The 21,431-nt window shown below is 55.1% G+C and overlaps 1 protein-coding gene across 6 annotated transcripts in view; it reads right to left on the bottom strand.

Moving 5' to 3' along the window:
* Positions 1 to 209: 209 nt before the first annotated feature.
* Positions 210 to 21,431, bottom strand: part of PXDN (peroxidasin) — an 87,807-nt gene continuing 66,585 nt past the window's right edge. For all 6 annotated transcript variants that reach the window (XM_070571855.1, XM_070571853.1, XM_070571854.1 and 3 more), the window contains 8 exons: positions 21,018 to 21,175; positions 15,626 to 17,129; positions 11,990 to 12,124; positions 11,153 to 11,361; positions 6,447 to 6,567; positions 6,141 to 6,273; positions 3,326 to 3,439; positions 210 to 2,500 (listed from right to left, as the gene is read on the bottom strand). In XM_070571855.1, coding sequence (XP_070427956.1) covers positions 2,381 to 2,500; positions 3,326 to 3,439; positions 6,141 to 6,273; positions 6,447 to 6,567; positions 11,153 to 11,361; positions 11,990 to 12,124; positions 15,626 to 17,129; positions 21,018 to 21,175 — 2,494 coding nt within the window. In that variant the 3' untranslated portion in view covers positions 210 to 2,380. The remainder of the gene's footprint in view (positions 2,501 to 3,325; positions 3,440 to 6,140; positions 6,274 to 6,446; positions 6,568 to 11,152; positions 11,362 to 11,989; positions 12,125 to 15,625; positions 17,130 to 21,017; positions 21,176 to 21,431) is intronic.

Raw genomic sequence — 21,431 nt, 5'->3', positions numbered from 1 at the left:
CGGAAGGTCCTTGCCACCCCAGAGAACTGAGTCCATTTTAACTAACTCTCTCCTTTCCCCCTTTGTCACGTTTTTTGTATAAAACAGCCCATGGCCAGGGCAGCCCTTGGGCTCTCTGCAGTGCCTGCCTCCTGGCGCGTCGTGCTCTGACCTCACGTGTGGAGAGGGCACGGCCTTGAAGACGGCGGAGGGAAAAGACGACGCCAGTCTCCACGTGAAAGCGTGGCCATTTATTTGGCTGAAGGCATCGCTACACAGTGCAGATGCCTCTTTGGTGATGCGCTGATTACAATGAACATAAGAAAGGCATTTGGTGTCGGAACAGTCAGAAAGGAAACGAGTATGTACACTTGGCCTCAGCCACAGCAGCCCCCCGTGCGGCTGCCGGCAGGGTCCGGAGGCGCGGCCCACGGCTTCCATTTCAGGTCTGGGCTGGAACGGTGCTTCGGCAGACATTTCCACTGCAATTACAGAATCCTCCTGTGCACCACAGGCTGCCTCCCCTTCGGTGTGGAGACCGCGTCCCCCGACCCTCGCCCAGGCCACACGTTCCCCCAGGCGCACGCACCTCTGCGACAAGCCACACTAAGCCGCCAGCGCACCTATGCCACCCAAACACTCGCGGACGGGGACCTGCCATCCTCTCACACCTGAGCAACTTACACCACCATCAAAATTTTGGACAAAGTTACCCATTGCCTAGTTTACAGAAATCAGTTCCAAGATTCGACTACTAGATTTGACTTGATATTTCCAACAAAGTCCCGCGCCCTGGGAGACACTCCCAGGCCTATTCGTCATTTAGTGATGAGAGGCTAAGAAGTCAAGCTGACCGTGATTAACGCCACTGGAAATACCCCTGCAGCTGGAACGTTAGCTCCGTCCTACAGACGGGGGCCTGGGACATAGAGCCAGGGGTCTCCTGCTGCAGGAGGGTGCCTGAGCCGGACTGAACCAGGCTTGAGAGCACCCACTGTGCGCCGGGCACGGCCAGGAGACTTGCCTCCCACTCACTGCCAGGGACGGTCTCAACACAGCGCCACCAACCGTGGCCTCGCCACACCTCACACGGGAACCCCGTGTCCCTGGGGGTCTCCCCATGGGAGAGGCAGGGCGGGTCCCTCATCTGTGCCCCCATGGCGCCTGGCTGCAGCGGGCACTCCAGCAAAGGTCTGCAGAGCAGCGCACCTGTGTTCAGGGACACATTCCTCGGAACATACATCACTTCGTATTTAGAACAAAACAGGAGGTTTTGGTCAATTAAGAGAGACAGACCATGAGGTATGGCAGTTGCTTTTCACTGAATTGTAAGAGAACTTTTGCATAGTGGAAATTATCATTCTTCAGGATCTAACAGCTAAAACATGGGCAAAATTTCATAAAACATCATGCATTTAAAAATACAAATGAGGTATAGGGATTGTCCTTTTTCCGTTAACGCACTCACACAACCCGAACCTAGAAAGTTCCCAACATTCGAATGCCCCGTCAGAAGCAGGATCTGGAGCTGGTAATTCTTCTGTGCCCTCTGGCCGGACAGAGTCCTGTGGACACGAACCGAGCGAGAGCCGGCATGGACCGACTTCAGCAACGCAGGTGTGGTTGGTGGTACCGTCCCGCGGGGGATGGAGGACCTGCATGTTTGGTCCATGACGAGGCGTCTGTACACAGGTCATAACTGAAAACAAACCTGATCCTAGATGTGGCCTAATGACCTCACAGGTGCATGCGGGCGGAGCTGAGCATCGCAGTCGTGGGGTGCACGTGCTGTGAGCAGCGGGAACATCTGTTTCTGTGGTTGCATGATGGGCTGTGGACCGTCACAGAGGACCGGGGGTGTCGCCACTCATCAGGCTGGGACGATGGGGCCCGTGCTTCCTGCCGAGGCCGTCACCCCGGTCCCTCTCGTAAGAGACTCTGCTCTGTCTGCCAAACTCTGATTTCCTTTGTAAACATGGTGGGCCTCCTCCAGCGGCTCTGTTCCACACCCCCACCCTCGGTGACACGCCCGCCGGCTCCAGGTGTCAGAACCAAGCGGGACTGACTTTTACTTGAGAAGAAATGGTGATGTTAGGGGAAATCAATTTAGGAGCCTAAATGATTTAACTGTGCAATTTAATAGTAGCACCAATTTTTCATTAAAAAATTAAATAAAAACCTGAGAAATCTAACGTGAAGTTAGGACACGTTTCTGCCCCCGCAGCGCATCTGCGCCGTGGTCTCCTCACGAAGGCTCGGGTCCCAGCACCTGCGCTGCTTCTGACACAGCCCGGCAGCCGTGGAACGCCCGAGTCCTCGTGGTCCCTTCAGTCTGTCTTCCCCGCACCGGCCCTCGGTCTCCAGAGGACCAGCAGAGAAGCCCCACGGAGGCTGGAAGACCCTACGGCTTATTTCCCGCAGTGTCTCTTAGGCAGACTGGACAACAGGCTCCGTCGAGTCTCACGGGCGCCGGGCACTCGGCAGGCGCGCATGCTTCCACGAAGCAGGTGACCTGCCCGTCCTGGGGGAGGAGAAGGCACAGCAGGTCAGTTCCTGGGACAGGCGGGCTCGTGCATTACTCCCACTTCCCGCTCGCTGGTGGTTTTGACCCTGCGTGCGGGTCTGACCCCTTTGGAGGACTTTGTGACAAAGGAGTGATGCTCTTGGCTGATTCACAGCTACACACACCCCTGCAGCTTCCAGAGGCCCCCCGTCCTCCACTGTCCTTTTCCCACCATCCTCCCACACCGAAGAGACCCCAGGACACAGGTTCAGCACACGCTCCTTGCCCTGCACTTAGGACCCCAGGGGTGGAATCCAGGGACGTCCACCGGAAGGAGGATGGACTAGAGAGGAGCTGGAAGGAGACACAGCTCTCCCTGCTCTGCTCTGTCGTCCCCAAACCAGCAACCACCAAGGACACTGGACCCCCTTCCCCATCCCAGAGCCAGGGGACAAAGCCCCTTCCCAATCTGCACCAAGGCACCCTGGACTGGCCCCCCATCCTCCTGTCCTGTCTCCCCGGGTCTCAGCCCTGAACTCCCCGCCCAGCCTGGGCTGCCTCCAGCCCCCACCCACTGTGGACCCCTCGGCCCCCTCCATCCACTTTCTCCAGAGACCGAATGTCCCCTGGCAGGACCACCCCTTCCTTGCCGGGGTAAACAGCCCCGTGGCTCACTAGGGGCAGCGGTACCCACGGCTCTGGGGGAAGCGCTTCGAGCTCCCTGGAGGAGAGGGAGGAGACCCCACAGGTGAGCGGGGGCCCTGCTCCGCCCGCCCGGTTGCTCAGGGCCCTGCAGGTGGGCCCGTGTGCCCCCGGGTTGCCAAGGCAGAGCCCCAGACTCACACGGCACTCGCAGGCGGTGCACGCGTCCTGCTTCCACTGCGCCCCGTCGGTGCGAGTCTGGCCGGCCGCGTCCGTGCACACCGAGGTGCTGAGCCGGGACTCAAGCTTCTTTATCTGCGGCAAAGCACACGCACACGGTCACTTCGGACCAAGAGTTTAGCACTCGAGGTACACCTGTTCCTTCGCTTGAAATCGCCCTGAGACAAGCAGAATATTTCTGAGGAACTTTTATGGAATCTCAGATTTACTTGTTGGAAAGCTGATGGCTATTTGTCCAAAAGGTCCATGACAACGCTGACCACTGCCCTATCTCAGGTCGGAAGTGCAAACACTGCAAAACGTGGTTACTAAAACAAGAGAAGAGACACCTTGGGAACAGACAACGGTGACATCCTCACAGGACCATGAGCGAGAACCACCCAGATGAGGAAACCGTCTGCACCGAGACTTTCAAAGGAGCGACGCACCGTGACGGGCAACCAGCCCCACAGCGGTCCTGCCAGCTGCCGAGCCTCTCCCCTCCCCTCGCTGGGGTGCTGGCTGGTGGCAGTGGCCAGGAGGTGGGGGGTCTGGCAGCCTCGGCCGTCTCCCTCCAAACTCCACGAGTTAAGAGGAGACTTCGCCTTGTTCAAACTTCCTGTAAGGTGGGCTTTCTGTCCACTCAGCTCAACTAACAGAGAAACGCGGTCTGCACAGGACGGAACTCATCGCACACGACCCAGATCTTCCAGTCAGCCTCCTAGCAAAGCGTCTTCATGTAGGCGAGGCGTCTGTGTTGATAAACGACGCCAGTGGCCACGAGCAGACCCCACAAACAGACCTCCTGCTCGCCCCTGTCAATTAACATGTCTTCCACTCTGTCGTGCCACAGCCCGCCAACAACAGCTCCGTCTCAAACCCACTGAGACCAGATTATCTGACTTATGCAGAATCGCCTACCCAGAGGTGTCCAACCCCTCGTCCCGTGCTGCTGTACGACTCTCTGGCACTGACAGCCCGGCGTCTAAGATTCATGAGGCGACCGGCATTTACTTTGGGAAGTCTCAGGTGCGGCTCCAAATGAAAGCCATCTCTTCTGCATGAACCACTTGATAGCCTACCTGATACTGGGGTTTCCAGACCTCAGACCTGCTCTGAAACATCAAGGAAAGGAGGGTCCCTAAGGCCCCAGGAGTGGACGCCGGAGCCACAGGTCAGGTGGGCACCCTCTGTGGGGCCACTGAGGATGGAGGCACCCTCGGCCCCTGCTGATCGACCCAGTATCAGCATAAAGCCAGAAGCAGCAACAACAAAACCCTGACCCAGAGTTTGCCTTGGAGACAATTAGAATAAACGAGACACATCTGTGTGAACCAGGCGAGGCGACACACGGATTAAGAGAGAAACGCCCGTGAAGTTCCCACACATCCCTCTGAGCTGCAAGCGGTTGTAAAAGTAACGGTGGACATTCCACCTGCATTTCTCAGAACCTAGAGCCACTGCCGAGGCCAGCGGCCAGTGCCCCCAGATCCGGGGTGCGTGGGAGTGAAGGGTGCAGAGCACTGCTCGTGATTCCACCTGAGGGTGGAGGGGAAGTCATGAGGCCACAGAGGGGCTCACAGATATTGGTGGACATAGAGTTGGGGTCACAGACACTGCCAGTGTGGGGTGAGTGGCCCCCTGCGCCCCCATCCTGCCTCCTGCCTTTGCTCACACTGACCCATCTGCAGACTGACCCCCGACCCTCCAGTCACCTGTGGACACTCAGCGGTCATTGGTCCAGCCGGCTGGCCCTGACTGACCGGCCTCAGGACTCGCAGCACCCACCTGCCCCAGGCTGGGCCCCAGGACACCCTGTGCCGGCCACGGCCCGCTAATTTCTGCCTGGGTTTGTCCCTCCCGCTCCAGGTGACGGGGGCTCCTTTCCCAGAGCCTGGACTGAACGGTGCCCCCTCCATCTGCTGAGTGACTGCATCCTCTCCACTGTCCACAACTGCAGGCCATCACGTGAAGTCACGCCTGACCCCAGAGGCAGGAGAAGGGCCCTCAGGTCAGGCCCGAGGGTAGATGCAGGTGGAGCTGAGACATCTCTGCCTCCGTGTGGCTGCAACAGAAGGTACCTGAGACTTCCGAGCCTGAGGATTGAGGATCCCATACATAGGGGTGGGGCTGGACCACAAGACCACCCCGATCACAGGCTCATCTCGAGAAACTTCCACAGCAGCATCCTTCCACTAACACTGCTGACTGACCTACGGTCTCAAACTGCACTCCCTTACACAGTCACACCGAGAACCCAACACAGCGGGGAAAGGTGGACATCGGTTCCTGGGCGGGGGAGGGGAGAGCACTCAGGGCCCCCAGCCCTGCAGCCCCAGCGAAGAGCCCACACCAGGAGCTGCCATGCCTGCAGGTCAGCCTCCAGCATCCACCCTCGCACACCCAGTGGGGCTGGCCTCAGAACGCCGCCCGCCCCTCCCTGGGCACAACGATCTGTCATCCCCGGAAAGAGTGCCTTCGGAACAGGACTTGAGGTTTGAATTCTCCTCCATGACCTTGGCAGCTGCTCCAGGCCCACACCCCTCTACAGCCACCGCTGGCAGCCCATGGACAAGGGTCCCCAGTCGATAGGACACTAGAGGGCAGCTCAGTGTGGCCCAGCCTGAGACAAGCCAAGAAAAGAACAAAGCAGAAGAAGTGACATCCCCTGAGAATCCAGGAGCCTGGGGGCGTCAGGGGTTTCGCTCCTTCCCATTGTGGGAGAAACGAACACTGTGTTACACCTGGAGAAAGGCCGGGCTGCTGACAGGGGCGCTGGGCTCGTAGCTGCCCTCACCTGTGCCCTGAGGTCTGTGATGGTCCTCTGCATTTCCAGAACAAAGTCCTTGAACTCGTTCGTCCCTGGAGCTTGCGGGTGCTCGTAGGAGGCGGACGTGGTGTTGCTGGGACGCTGGCTGCGTTTCCCAACACTGCACAAGGGGAGAGAGGAGCAGAAACAAAGACGACCTCAGCACATCACAGCTGGCGTCACTCATGCAAGGTCAAGGTGCAGCTGCGGAGAGCGTGTCCTGTGCGGGGGATGGCGCCATGGGGCGGCCAGACGCGGGGGACACGGCCCAGCCACGGAGACGGATGGCCGTACCTCAGGGTCTTCCCGGGTTGGGCCTTCTTGGCAGGCTCGTCCTCCTCGTAGCTGAATTCGAGAGACCGCCTGCCTCGGAAGTGGTAGGAGAAGGCGTTAAACTGTCCCCTGGTCCTGCAGTCTGAAACGAAAGCGTAAAGGGCGCGTCAGCTGCTGGGCGCTCTAATAACAGGAGGAATTAAGTACAGCTCGGCAGGTATCACAGTCTTTCTGGCACATCTATGACAAGTCACAATACTCCACGGCAGACAGTGGGACAATAGCTGCAGCGCCACCCGCACGTGCCAGCCCATCGTGGGCTTCACCCTCCTGTTCCCAGGAGCCAAGACTTGGCCCCCCTGTGCCTGGAGCCCCCTGACCTTGCCTGGCCTCTGAGGACGGACATCCTCCTCCGGGGACACACTGGACCCCCGTCCTCTCAGCCAGCACAGGTTTCCCGCCACTACAGGGAGGCCCAGCGCCGGCCCGGCCCTGCACATTCATACCCGGGGCGTCACCTTCCTCCCAACCAGGTCACTCTGCGCTCCAGAGCCCCTGATGACACACCTGAGCTCCCACACCCCGGCCGGCTCCTGCTCCTCCTGAGCGCCGGGGCAGAGCAAGGCACCCCTGGGCTGCGGCACACCGCCCCATGGGGCAAAGGATGTCCTGTCTCATCCACTCAGCACAGAGCCCAGGACGGGCCTGGCCAGGGATGCAGCAGAGGCCACACAGGGCCCTTTTCAAATTCTGAGTCTTCGGACACACTGGGGTGGAAACTCCACAAGAGAGAAACACGCGAAGAATAACCTGCAGCCGACAGCTGTGCTCTCTCCTCCCCGTGAGGGGCTGGGGCCACCTTCTGGTCCAGCTTTTCAGTGACTACTGTCTTCCAGACAGAGACCTACAGCCCACCTCTGCCCATGTGACAAGGCCCCCGGACAGCTCCTCCACGTGTCCTGTGATTGACCTCAGCAGCTAATCATTTAGCTTCCGATTCACACCTGGACGCATCTCGTGATGCTCTACTCACGGTTGCACACCTGTGGTGTGAACGCGGGCCCAGGGTGCACCTCGGGGTGATTCTGCGCAAGCAGAGGACACGCGGCCACTTGTGGGTAAAATCCCCTTGGGGCGGGGCCCAGTTACGCTCAGGCCACAGCACTGGTGCTGGCATGCGACACCTTGCAGCCCAGGTGCCTTTCAGGGTTGTAGAAAGAGCCCACTTTGAGAGAGGAAAAATGTCCCACTTTCCAACTCGGGGGACACTTTCGTCTTCACAGCCACTCCCCCCTTTTTGGACAAACATGGACATCACATTCTAGCCACACGGTCCTGGCCAATGTCACCAAGAACGGGACAAGTGGCACCCCTGCCTTCTGAGGATGCTGTGAGAAGAACACAGCCCTGCTCATGGAGCCCAGAGCCCTAGGGCAGGACCTGGACCTGATCTGAGAGAATCGGAAAATCCGCACTGAGGGGGATTCCACAAAAGGGATCGAAATAAAGGCAGACGGAGAGTAATCCACGATCCTGGGCAGTCCCAATTAGGACATAAGATAACACACAAGGACATTCTTGGGACAAATGACAAAATCTGAATGGGGCCTATAAATTAGATAAGAATATATTATCCACACTAAATTACCCAATTTGGATCATGCATACACTTAACTAGATTATCTGCGGGTAAGTGGCATGATGTCTGCAACTTCCTTGACTAATTTAGAAAAAAAATGTATTTTATGCATACACATACGCATATACATACACACACATATACGTGCATACATAGACACACATACAAATATGCATATATATGCACATGTATATGAAAAAGAGAATCTGGATGTTAACTAGACTTATTGTGATCATTTTGCAATACATACAAATATGGAATCATAATGTTGTATGTCCGAAACTAATGTACTATGTGTCAATTACACCTCAATTAAAAAATAAATATATAAGCAAATTTTAAAGAGAGAGAATGGTGAGTAATATATGCCAGAATGTTAACAATTGATGGATCTGAGTGAAGTACAGGAGTTCTTTTGTACTATTTCAACAATTTCTGCAATAATTTCAGAAGTGTGCGTGTGTGTGTGTCTTCTCTGTTACTCATCAGTCCCTCCAAGGAAGATGAAATTCCTAACTCTGATCAAAAGAAAAGCAGCTGCACCCCAGGAGCTGCTCCCCAGTCTTTCCTGTGCACAGATGCACAATGTGGTTAAGGGAAGACGATGTGGTCGGGAGGCACAGCTCGTGGAAGCCGCTCTACGTGAGTCTCCTACAAAAGCTGAACTGAAAAGTGAATAGCAGGGGCCGGCCTGGTGGCACAGCAGTTAAGTGCGCACGTTCCGCTTCGGCAGCCAGGGGTTCGCTGGTTTGATCCCGGGTGCGGACCTGGCACCGCTTGACAAGCCATGCTGTGGTAGGCGTCCCACATATAAAGTAGAGGAAGATGGGCATGATGTTAGCTCAGGGCCAGTCTTCCCCAGCAAAAAGAGGGGAACTGCCAGCAGTTAGCTCAGGGCTAATCTTCATCAAAAAAAAAAAAAAATGAATAGCAATCAACATTTGGACCCGTCAAACCTTAATTCTTTCGTTTTTCTGTTAGTTTTTAGATATGGCTCTTGGGCTAAAATGAAAACCGATAAAGCTTATAAAGCATTCTTTAAGTTTTGTCAGTTTAGGGCTGTGCCTGCTATTTCAAGAGGAAAAATATCCAGAAGAAAGCATGTCAGAAATTGCTTCAAGCAGCCAAATTTCTCCAAGGTCCAACAACAGGCTCGTGACGGGACACGGAGGACAGAGCTGGCTTCAGGAGTCGGTCTCTCTGAGGACCCTGGATTTTCTGAGCAAAAGAACAGGAAACCTGGCCCTGCTCCTTCCCCGGCAGCTACAGGAAACCTGGTAAAGTTGTCAGAAAAGGAGTTTATTTACCTGAGAAGAATAACTGGCTTTTCCCAATGCTTTTCAAGGAGAACAATTTTCTGCAGAATCAAATTCTCTGCCATACTTGTGGAAAAGCATTTTGAGCTATATAAACCAGTCAAAATATATATTTAAAAAGCTAAAGCAAAATGACACGTTTCCAATAGATGTAAGAATGAGGATGCAAGTACTTTGGAAAATTGGGTATGTGGCAAACACAGTTTTAGTTTTTATGTGCATTCTCACAATATTACAAATCTCACTTTGTTATACATATATATTTAACATATTATATATATTATAGGTATAGTGTATATATCTTATATATATACACACACAAAGAGAGAAGGAAAGGAGGGAGAACACAGACAGATGGAGGCAGACACAAAATGAGACCCACCCCCCGCCACAAACACAGAACAACTGTTAAAAACGGCTCTAATATATCAACCTAGATTTCAATATATACTAATGAAAATAACAGCTAACTAAAAGTAATTGCTAACAAGAACAAGAGCCTGACCAGAACTGTTTCTTCAGGAAGAAAAGGTGGAAGAGAAGACAACTCTAGTTTCCACACTTCTCGGGTCCACCTGCAGGCAAGGTGCGCAGCCGAGTGCCGGGCCAGGGACGTGGGGCCAGGGCTCCGTGGGGCCGTGCGGCTCCTCTGTGCCCGTGGACCCATCTTCCTCGCCACAGAGGAACGCGGTTACACAGGATGGGTCCTAAACGTTCCTCCAGCTTTAATATTCCATGGTCGGTCTCTGATCACAGTGTGAATAAAGCCAAAATTACACTGCAGCCAGAAAGGGGAAATTGAGGTTAACCACGAGCAGGATTCTGGAATGCAGAGAAGGCAGCGCAGAGCGAGGACAGCACCCGTGAGCAGCACCGACTGGGGCACACCCGCGTCACCCCTGTGCCCTCACCCTCGCTGATGGGACGGCCAGCCCCCTCCCCACTTTCACGGGGCTTCCAAACTCCTGACGAGGAGGCCACCTCACACCTGCAGGCATTTCTTACTTCATCAGAGGATAATTTATAAAGCTTTCTCAGTCATGTCAGTTACTGTGAACTTTGAGAACACAGCTATATTTTTAAAAACTGAATTTGATTGGGCCGGCCCGGTGGCACAATGGTTAAGTGCGCACGTTCCGATTCAGCGGCCTGGGGTTCGCTGGTTCAGATCCCGGGTGCAGACATGGCACTGCTTGGAAAGCCATGCTGTGGTAGGTCCCACATATAAAGTAGAGGAAGAATGGGCAGGGATGTTAGCTCAGGGCCAGTCTTCCTCAGCAAAAAGAGGGGAACTGGCAGCAGATGTTAGCTCAGGGCTAATCTTCCTCAAAAAAAAAATAAAAAAAACACCGAATTTGATGTTTGATACGCTTCCGTGATGTGTTCCTTTTTCACCTTTTGTCTGTGGGTGCAGATACAGGCTACCATCCAAGTATTCATATTTACACATATATTAAATTTTCAAGAAAAGCTAGGAGCATACCTCCTTGTTCTCCATTTCTTTTACTTAGTATTTTAATTGCCATACTAAACACTATCCCCAGGTATTACAAATTCTTTGAGATCATGACTTGCTTTTTTTTTAGATTCCACAACGTTCCTCAGGGTGGATACACCATAATTTGAAAACTCCCCCACGGCTGTAGAATTTGCTTCTGTTTTCAGTATCACGCGGTACCTGTAAGTGCTTTAGCATGCATTAGCTTTCCCCAGAACCAGCAGTGAACAAGGAAAATAAATCACGAGAAACGGTGGGTCCCCCACATGCGCACCTTCGCAGCAGTCCTGCCACACGCGGAGGTCCACTCTGGGGATCTCGTCACAGCTGCCGTACCCGTGGGGGAACTCCGCCACTCTGAACACGTCCCTCTGCACACGCGTGATGTTGTCCGAATTGTCACACAGAATCCTGGCCAGGGACGTCTGCTTGATCTGTGTCAACTGGGCGGGGGAGAACACCCCCGGGTTTTCATACCACAACCTGCGTTCCCCAGAATGAGAACAAGATCAGAGAAAACACAGATTCGAGAGCCACAGGGAGTGGGATTAAAATATTGCTCTGCTCAGTTTCACCAACAACACACGCATCACTGGTTTCAATTAGGTATCACTTAAAAACGGACTCAAACATTTCTTGTATTTCCTACTCAGAAAACAAAAATCAAAAAAATCTGGATGAAAAATAGTGGAAAATGAGCTCCTCTGACAACCAGCACAGGCTGCTTGTTAGAAACACTGGCAGGGCCCACGGTCACCTGCTGAATTACTCAGTAAGAGGTGGGGACCGCCTTCCAACACGTTAACAGAACTCACAACACTGCCCTAGACTCCGAAGTTCAAACTCCCGTAAACCCCACGGTGGTGTAGCCGTCTGGACTGTCCATTTGCGGGAACAGAGATGTCTTGTTAGGTGAGGGATGTGATGGTGTCTCTGAGCTGGGTCATGGTGACTCTAACGCTATGGTGACAGGCTAGCCCGCAGGCAGGGAGCTGCGCCCGAGCACTGCGGGGTGAAGACAGCTCCTCGTTCCCAGCGTGGACACAGCCACCACCAACGGCTCCTCTCCTCCGAGTCCCCAGACAGACTCTTGTCCAGGGCGTCTGTTTACCTGTCCCCGTCTCTCAGGCGCTTGAACTGGGTGCTCAGCAGGCACATCAAGGTGGGCCCGAGGCGGCTGCCGGGCACCAAGTCCTCCACCATGAGCGCGGGGAACAAGTCGATGTTGAGCGGGGAGCCGTACAACCTGCAACAGACGAGAGGAAACCTTAAATTTACTCAGCAAAGCCGAATCTGGCAAAGGACACGGCAAATACGAAAAGAAGGTCCTCATCTTTTTCTCATTATTTTACATTACTCAGACTGTCTCTCAGCGAAGAAAATTCATCTCTATTTCTTTAAAGCATCTATCTATTGTGTTTTAAAGAATTTTTTCTACTTTCTTTTTATATTTACATGTATAAATACACACACACACACCTTGTTATAAGAAGTTTAGAGAGGGGCTGGCCCCACGGCCAAGTGGTTAAGTTCGCACGCTCTGCTCCAGCGGCCTGGGGTTTTGCTGGTTCAAATCCTGGGCACGGACATGGCACCACTCATCAGGCCATGCTGAGGCAGAATTCCACATACCACAACTAGAAGGACTCACAACTAAAAATACACAACTATGTACCAGGGGGCTTTGGGGAGAAAAAGGAAAAATAAAATCTTAAAAAAAAAAACAAATTTAGAGAATCCAAGAAAACTAAAACTGCACCGTTTCTCACTATTCAGAGATAATCACACAACAGCATAATGTATACTTTTCCCATCTTTTTTTTTTTTTTTTAAAGATTTTTATTTTTTCCTTTTTCTCCCCAAAGCCCCCCAGTACATAGTTGTATATTCTTCGTTGTGGGTCCTTCTAGTTGTGGCACGTGGGACGCTGCCTCAGCGTGGTTTGATGAGCAGTGCCATGTCCACGCCCAGGATTCGAACCGACGAAACACTGGGCCGCTTGCAGCGGAGCGCGCGAACTTAACCACTCGGCCACGGGGCCAGCCCCTTTTCCCATCTTTTTTTCATAAATATGCACGAACAATAAACTACATACAGCTAAAGACATGTTTTTAAAAGAATGATATTGGGATTCTACTGGGATTGAAAATGTACTTGCTCTGAACAAAATATATACTAAGCAAAAATAGTACAAGACTAAGATATGGCAAGGTTTCAATGTTCAGGAACAAATATATTCACGAAATCCTCCTGTTTCCTTAGAAATATAAGCTTACAAGCAAAGAGCTGACAACTTCTACAGATAATTCTTATCTAATCTCTCACATTATCCCAAGAAGTCTACTAGACTACAGGATGGCTTGGTTTCCACTGCTATTCAAAGCTCAGCCGGATGTTTCAAATGCGCCCTGTAACTGAGACAGTCTTTCGCACAAAGCCGGGATCAGTGACACTGACTGAGGGAAGAGGCTGCACGGGGCTGTCCTCGGTGACATCCTTCTTACAACTAGGAGTGCAACGCTGTTGAAACTGGCCCGTAGGCATCAGAGAAGGATAAACTGGGCTCGTTTTCTCCAAGTGCAATGACATTCATGCTGAACTTCAGCTTGGACAGAAACACAGTCAGAAAGAACCTCGCAGGTCGGGGTGGTTCCCCGACAGAGCCAGGCGGGGGCGCGTCTCTCAGAGCACCCTTGGGCTTTTCCTAAAAGAAACGCCGGTCCAGGGTGGGTCCTCCTCTCTTTCTGTCCCTACCCCTCTCCGAGTGATGCACCAGCACAGGCTCGATGACACACTGCTCAGGCACTCGGGGATGGAGACACAAGATTGAAACAACACACTTCTTCCCAGGAGGGGACAGGAAGGGGACAGGACTCATGCGCCTGCTTGCTCAGAGCACACAGCCAGCATGCAGGCCCCCAGCCCGGGTCAGACGCTATTCCCTTCCCCTGACTATGCTTCTTGAAACAAAAAGATTTCGTTGGGTGCCAATAAAATAGATGCCACCACGCGCTTCCTTGAGTCTGTGAAAAAGCCTCTCCCGCCCTTGGGGCTGGCACGGGCCTGGTGAGTCCCCTGTCCCTGTGTCTCATTTCCTCACGTGGTCAGTAACGGCTGACATAGGAGAGTCAGGGAGGCAGCTGGTGGATGGGTTCATAGCGCTGGATTCCTCTTCCAGGGTCTCCAGCACACCGGGCGTGGGACCCTCAACCCGCCAGCAGCGCCAGGAGGGAGCGCCGGCCCCTCTGAACTGCTCTGAACTAAGTCTGGCAAAACAGAATTTCTGGGAAGTCTGGACAAGAACAAAGGAGGGTGTACAAGCACAGGCAGCTCACAGAAATCCTAATTCGGCAAAACCAAACCGCGACACAGCAGTCCTTGTGCCAGTGGAGGAACAGACATCTACGTCCACCAGTAACCACACGCTACTCCTGAAACGAACACCGGAACGCGTTACACTCAGGAGGACACGACGTTCCCTCATTCAGAACTTGCAACAAGTCACAAGCGAAAGTCAATTTTCCCTAGAAGGCAGAGGTCAGGTGCTAATTAGAGGATGTCTGAACTTCCGTGTTGGGTGAGCAACTCCTCGGTGAACTGGAGGGTCCAGGAAACATGCAAAGAGAGTCTTAAGGAGAAAGTTTTCTTCTTTTTAAATCCATTCTTTCGAGTGTGAATGAACAGATCTTAAAATACACAATGAGCTGTGGACTTTAAGTCCAAGGGCTAAGAAGGATCATTAACGAAAAACTTTTAACAAGTGATATTCCCACAAAGACTGCATCTAAGAAATTGGAAAAATGAAGGAAAAGTTAGTGAGTGGATGAGATGCGAGAAGAGATGGGAGCAGCTAGCTCTCTCCACTCTGGAGAGCTTCACGTCGGATCAGGACCCCAGCACAGAGGGTCCCAGGAAGGAGACTGGTGTTGGCTGGAAAACCCGATCCCAACCAGACCCTGATCCTAACTGGATGGAGGCCCCTAACAGGCTGACCAGGCGGTGCTGTGGTCTCTGTCTCCCTGTGGAAGGAAGGGGCTGTCCCAGTGGTCCCCAAGGGCCCTGAGCTGCTGTGCAAGTCGTCTCTCCTGGGCTGCCGGCCTGTCACGTGGCCTCCTCACATTTCCATCACCTCAGGCCAGTGAGATCTGCTCCCCTCAGGGACAGAAGCTGCTGCTCAGAAGCCTGCACAGATGCCTTAAAGTGTCAGCAGTGGTCCCGGGGTCGCGGCCACCGGCCTGGGTCTGAGCATCAGAGAGGCTGTGAGCATCTTCGGAGGGCGTCTTCGGAGCGAAGCTGTGAGCCCCAGCTTTAAGAGCTGGTGGCCCACGGCCGTTCTTCCGGCACCTGGCTCTGACACTCCTTGCTCCTAACTCGAGAGCTGGGTCTCCTCCCGCAAAGCCCCAGAAAGACCCAATCTCAGGCCTGAGGGTTTCCCGTGCAGATCCTTTCCCTTGCCTGCCAGGACTCTCATCTCAACTCAAAACTCACAGCAGACGTGGCTTGGTCACCCACGCCCCTGGCCCTGGCCCTCCCCTGACCCAGCGCAGCCACCGGAGGCATCTCCTGGCCCCACGCCGTCCCAACTCAGACTCCCATGCGACCAGCTTCTATCTGACTCGTGGCTACACAAACAAAAACTGAGACACCAAGAAATAACAACCACAGCACCCACATGCGGGCCACCTTTCTTCGCCCACCTGACGGGTACAGACGTTAAGACGTCAGGTCACGGTTGCCTCAGACTCACCGTCTCAGCTTCTCCCGGATCTCGGGGTTTTTGATCTCGTTCTTCAGGTCCTCGAAGGTGTGGGCGGAGGACAGGTTGCAGTAGACGCGGTAGTCGTGGTAGGGCGGGATGCCGTGGTCCCGGCCCCGCTGGATGTTGATGGCGGCCAGGTCCAGGGCCACCGTGTGCGCCATGGAGAAGAGCCGCTCCGTGAGCTCCGTGTTCAGCAGCTGGGAGGGCACGCGCATCTTCCCTGCCACGCCAAACAGGCCCCGAAGCAGCGGGTCGATGCCGCCCTCGTTCACGATCCGGAAGGGCGAGAAGAAGGCTTTGTGCAGGGGGATGTGTCCCTGTGCGATGGGCTGGAAGTTCTCATCCAGCCGGTACAGCACGGGGTTGACCAGCGTGTGGCCGAACCTGAAGGCGGCCGTGGCGAAGGCGTTGAAGATGCCGGCATTGACGCCCGGCTCGTAGCCCCGGTACTCACCGAGCATCTTCATGCCCACCTCGCCCAGCACCTTGGGGAGCCAGTGCTGGTAGGTGATGTGCTGGACCTGCGCCCCCACGATCTTCCTGGCCTCGTGGTAGATGGTGTCGCCGTCCCAGTGTGGGTTCAGCGAGAGCAGCTCAGCGGCCACGCGGTTGTGCTCCCGGAACCACAGCGTGTGCATGCTGGTCAGGCCCAGCTGCTCGTTGGCACGGTGATCCCCGGCCAGGAAGCAGGGGATGGGGCTCTCGTTCTCGTCCCGCATGCACTCTGTGGGCGGCCCAGTGGCAAAGGGGAGCAGCGGCTTCCCCGAGCGCTGCACGATGCCCTGGCGCAGGAGCCCCCGGTGGCTGGCCAGGTCCCGGATGGCGCGGGCCTCATGGTCCGTGCTCCCGTAGACATTGGAAGCGTCGATGTAGGAGGTGAGCTGGTTGATCTGCTCCCGGGGGTACACGGAGTTCATGAGGAGCGAGGTCATGCCGCTGCCGCACACGGGGCTGGAGCGCACGAAGAACATGCAGCGCGCCCCGCTCCGCACGCGGGGGTCGTTGGGGGGGATGGCGACCGAGAAGCAGGGGGGGTCGTTGCCACACACGCTGCTGCAGTGCTGCCCGTCGGAGAAGCGGGCCTGGCTCAGGGCCACCACCGTGGAGTCCAGGTCGTGGTCCAGAAACTGGCCCCACTGCATCAGCATGTGGGTGAACTGCTCGTCGGGCGTGATGGCCTCCGTCCCGATGAGGGACGTGGACACCAGCCGGGGCATGGGGAGCGGATGCCCGTGATACAGCCGGCCGGGGTTAATGCCTCGAGGGGTGTTGAACCCGTTCTCGTACACGGACTTGAGCAGGCGCTCAAAGGCGGTCAGCGAGGCGCCCCACATGGGGTGCTGCAGGTTGTTGCAGGTGCCGTCCTGGGTCCTGTACTTCTGGTGGAAGCACATGTCCGAGCAGTTGTTGACGCGACGGTGGGCCGTGCAGCCCGAGAGGTTGGCGATGAGGCTCAGGTACTGTGGGGACACGAGGTCGTTGTAGTGGTAACCTGGAACAAAGAGCCGGGAGACGCAGCTTACTCCCACGGACCCCGGTGCGGACCTGCTGGAGCTCGCTCCCCGTCCCAGCATCACGCAGAGGTGCTCCCTCCTCATCCTGGACTCTCGCCCATCTCCCTTCACACCTGGCCAGCTCCAACTCTGCTATGGAGAATCCCCCGCTTTGCGCAGTCCCAGCCACGCTCACAGATGCAGGCCCACACATTTTGCGCTTCACCTTAAACTGTCCTGTGTGTCACGTGGTAAAACTCAGCGTGACCGCACAGCCAGCCCTCTCAGCACTGAGACTGCTCCCAGGATCTCCCTTAACCCGCGGCCACTGCGGGGGCTCCTGGTCTGTTGCGCCAACACCCCCTCAATGGCCCCTCCCTTTACTGTGCTTCTAAGCTACTCCTAAGGACAGTGCCCTCCTTGCCACTCCTCTTCCATGAGCCCAGCCAGGAACACGCCCTCCCACTGTCCCCACGCGGCTCTGAGGACCTTACCTTCTGGTCCAGGCTGCAGTCTCTGCCCACTAGCTACAGGAAACACTGTGACCTTGTCAGCCTGGCAGGACACTCCAAACAGACCTTCCTCACTGAAGCCCCCACTCTTCGCCTTCAAGACCCTGCTCCAGCCCAGCCGAGGACCCCACATCCCAGGACGGGCCGTGTCCAGGCCTCTGTGTCTTCCCAAACACTCACACACCAGGGCTGCTCCTCGCTCCATGCTCGTCCTCGACCCGGCGTTCCAGGGCCCGCCGAATAGCTCCATGCTCAGGTGCGCTCATGCAAGGGCACACACTCACCACACGCTCGCTCACACCCTCGCCCACACCAGCATCCTCCTACAGCACCGGAGCCAGTCAAGACCAACTCTGCCCACACTCAAAGGAAACAGCTCCCTTTTGTAGGGGGCAGTGTTCGCAAAACCCAAAAAGGATGCGAAAGGGACCTGGAGGTGCAGAAATGTCACAGGTTGGGGGAGAAGTGATCAGAAATAGGAGCGCCAGAGGACTGCACGAGCAAAGAGCTTTGCTGGAGACACGACACTGGGCTCCCCGAGCCATCCAGAGCTCTCAGGCTCAAACAGACCTGACAGCTTCATCTGTGTGCACTTCCCAAGGACCAGAACAGCACATTGCAATGGCTGGCTCTGTGCTCACAGCTGCTCCCGGGAGGCCTCAGAAAATTCTCAATCTTTAACATCAAAAGAGCCAGGAAGGACAACACTTCTTCCCAGGGTCGATGGCTCCCGGAACAGCCTCTGCCGGCACCTTCATGGTTCCTACAACGCTGGCACAGGCTCGGAAGTGACTCTCGGCCGAGAGGGCACATCAGGGCTCCTCTGGGCAGCTTTCCAGGCTGGGCCCCGTTGCAGAGACCAGGAGAAGCCCGAGCGCCGGCAAACAGCCCCGAGGGTGGACAGCGCCACAACTGCCTTTACTCGATTGGAACCACATGCTGTGCTTTAAGGAACCAGAACCCCCTAAAACTTCACTGAAAAAATGCTACAAAGCCAAACCTACCTACAGAGCCAGTGGGCTGACCAACGCGGGGCGAAAGCAACTCCTGGAAAACGAGGCGTTCACCAGGAGTTGTGCCAACTGCCCTGACGGTTCCAGAGCACGGTAACTCACTCCATCTGCTTTAGAGATAAAAACTACCTCAGAATAGACAACTAACCACAGGCAAGAAGGCTGGAATGTGTGTGGGAAGAAGCGCATAGCCAAGAACAAGGGATGAACCGAACGACTGTCTCACGACAGAAAAACGCCCAGAGGTCCTGTCCGTGCCTTAAGTGCTTTTCTTCCAGGGAGCAGCGACACCCGGGTCTGTGAACAGGGACACGTGGGCCTGGCAATGGCGGTCTCGTGGGTGCCCCTGTGCATGTGTCCACAGGGAGACAGCCCCACGCCCACCCCGCCTGGGCCCTCGCCCGGCCTGCCCTGTCACTAAGTGCCAGCTCCGTCCTTCCAGCCACTGGGGCAAAACCCGGAGTCATCCTGACTCTGCTCTCTCACCACCGGCGTCCAGGCCACGAGTAAACCTCACCCGTGTCTTCAAGAGTTCTAGATACACCTCTCACCAGCCCACCTCGGTCCCAGTGCTGTGGCCTCCCTCCTGGATGGTTCTGCAGACGCCTGCCTGGTCTCCAGCATCTGCTCTCACCACCTCACGGCATTGTCCCCCAATAACCCAATCCACGTAGTCACGTCCTTTCTCTGCAAGGATCCCCCGCGGCTCCCGTCTCACAGAGCAAAAGACAAAATCTTGTCTCGTCTCCTGGGCGCCCCTGGCCGGGCACCCCGAAACCTCCCCACCTTGTCTCCTCCCCACTCCCTCCACCGGCTCTTCCTCAAATGTCCTGAACCTGGCCCGGGGCCGGTCTCCCCTCTGCTGGGGATGTGAGTGATTTCTCTCTTCCTTCTTGTCTCCCCGGGTTTCCGACAGGGGGTACTGGTAGGAAGTCAGCACGCGGTCCTCAAGGAGCTGTTGTGCCCGGTCTTGATCTCTGTAAGTGGCTGCAGGAGGTTTATGACCCTCCTGCTTGGCCGCCACAGCAACGTTGAAACATCTAAACTACGAGCCAGATGAAGAAAAGTAGCAGCAGCGAGAAACAGCACTGAGCCACCCGAGGGTCCCCTTCATGGGAAAGAAAGTGACCCTTTACTCCAAATCAGGGCTGGGGAAGGCTGGAAGGCACCACAGGGACAATGCACGCATCCCACATGTCCCCAGCACCAGCCCTGTGCCTGACAGGCAGCAAGTGCCAACACAGACGCGTGGACAGAATGAAATGGTCCTGATGTTTCTCCCCGGTGTGCCCACTGGTGAGGCTGGAGGTCCGTCCAACAAGAGGAGTGGAACATCTTGAGGGCCCACCCCAACACCCTCCCCGAGGCCAGCATCCTCCCGGAATGGGGAGGCAGGAGAGCGTTCTACACAGAGCTGTGGGCTCGCTGGCGCTGAAGCTTAGCCACAAACCGTCCCCAAAGGTGGAAAGACTGAGGACTGGCTCAGGGCAATGTCTCCACTCCAACATGGGGAGAAATGACCCTACAGTTCTCATCTCCACGCCTCCTTCAGCTCACACATTCCTACCTAATATTCAATTCTTGAATAACGTTTGCGTCCTAATGCGAGAAGATGTGCTCATCAAAGACAAGTCAGAAAAAACCGAAAACCATAAAGTGGAGAAACGTTAATTACCCAGTCACCTCATTTCACAGACAGCTACAGTTGGCACCACTCCCAGTGCCGTGTGTGTGTCTGCGTGTGTGCCCACAACTCTGAATAATTAGCTGCTGTTGAAAACGATGCCTTCACACAACAGCAGTCGGGGTCACCTGCCATCTCTAATCGCACTACCGCCCCTCCTGACACGGGGGGGCGTCCCCATTTTCAGCAATGCCATGTACCAGGGGCAGAGCGAGAGGGTGTCAGTCACCCCACACACCCGCTCAGCACCGGGGACAGTCTCATCAGCCACTTTAGAGAAGCCGGAGCTCCAGAAACATCCTTTCTGACAGCTGCAGGACGCCACACCCCGTGGACACAGTGTCATTTATTTAGCTGCTAAACTGCAAAGTCCTCCCTCACACCTTCTTTGTCCCAGAAGCCTGGACAGCCACAGCACCCTGGGCAAGGACAGCCCACGGCCCACCGTGTCGTCTTCTACAAGTACACCCCCCATCACCCACGGGTTTCCCGTCAGACCTGAGGTGAGAACTACAGGGCTGCCCCAGCTCAACGCAGCCTCACTTTAACCACGCCCGTGTCATCACAGACGCCACGGAACAGGGACGCCCGGGGCTCTCCTGGGAGGGCGGAGCAGCCACAGCACGTTCTATACCCGGGACTCGAGAGGGAGGAGGGAGGAAATCACTCGGTACTGACTCGTCCCATTCAGGTCCACCATCAGGCCGTGCTGCACGTGCTCCTGGATCAGCTGCAACGTGCGCTCGAAGATCTCCCCAGCGCGGGCCTGCTCCACGGTGTAGGGGTCGCGCGGATACCGGAACAAGGCCAGCAGGTCATTGGGGGAACGCGGACGGCTAACAGCAGTTTAGGAGGAAAAAGGGAAAAACAGAACAAGTTACTGAGGACAAAAATCACTCACATCCAAAAATATAATTATTGCATTTACTATTTCTGCTGCTACTTTTCTACAGACAGGAGGTACTGTACCTTACTCATCCCAAGTGGAAGGCAAGAAGACAAACACACAACCAAAAGACACTAAAAACAAACAGTTAATTCAGTCAATAGAGAAAGCACAGATATTCTGTTTCAACTAAGATGCAGAAAAAC

The sequence above is a fragment of the Equus przewalskii genome, chromosome 14 (assembly GCF_037783145.1).
Source record: "Equus przewalskii isolate Varuska chromosome 14, EquPr2, whole genome shotgun sequence".
NCBI lineage: Eukaryota > Metazoa > Chordata > Mammalia > Perissodactyla > Equidae > Equus > Equus przewalskii.
Note: the sequence above shows the minus strand (reverse complement) of the source record. Positions and strands in the feature narration are given on the sequence as shown.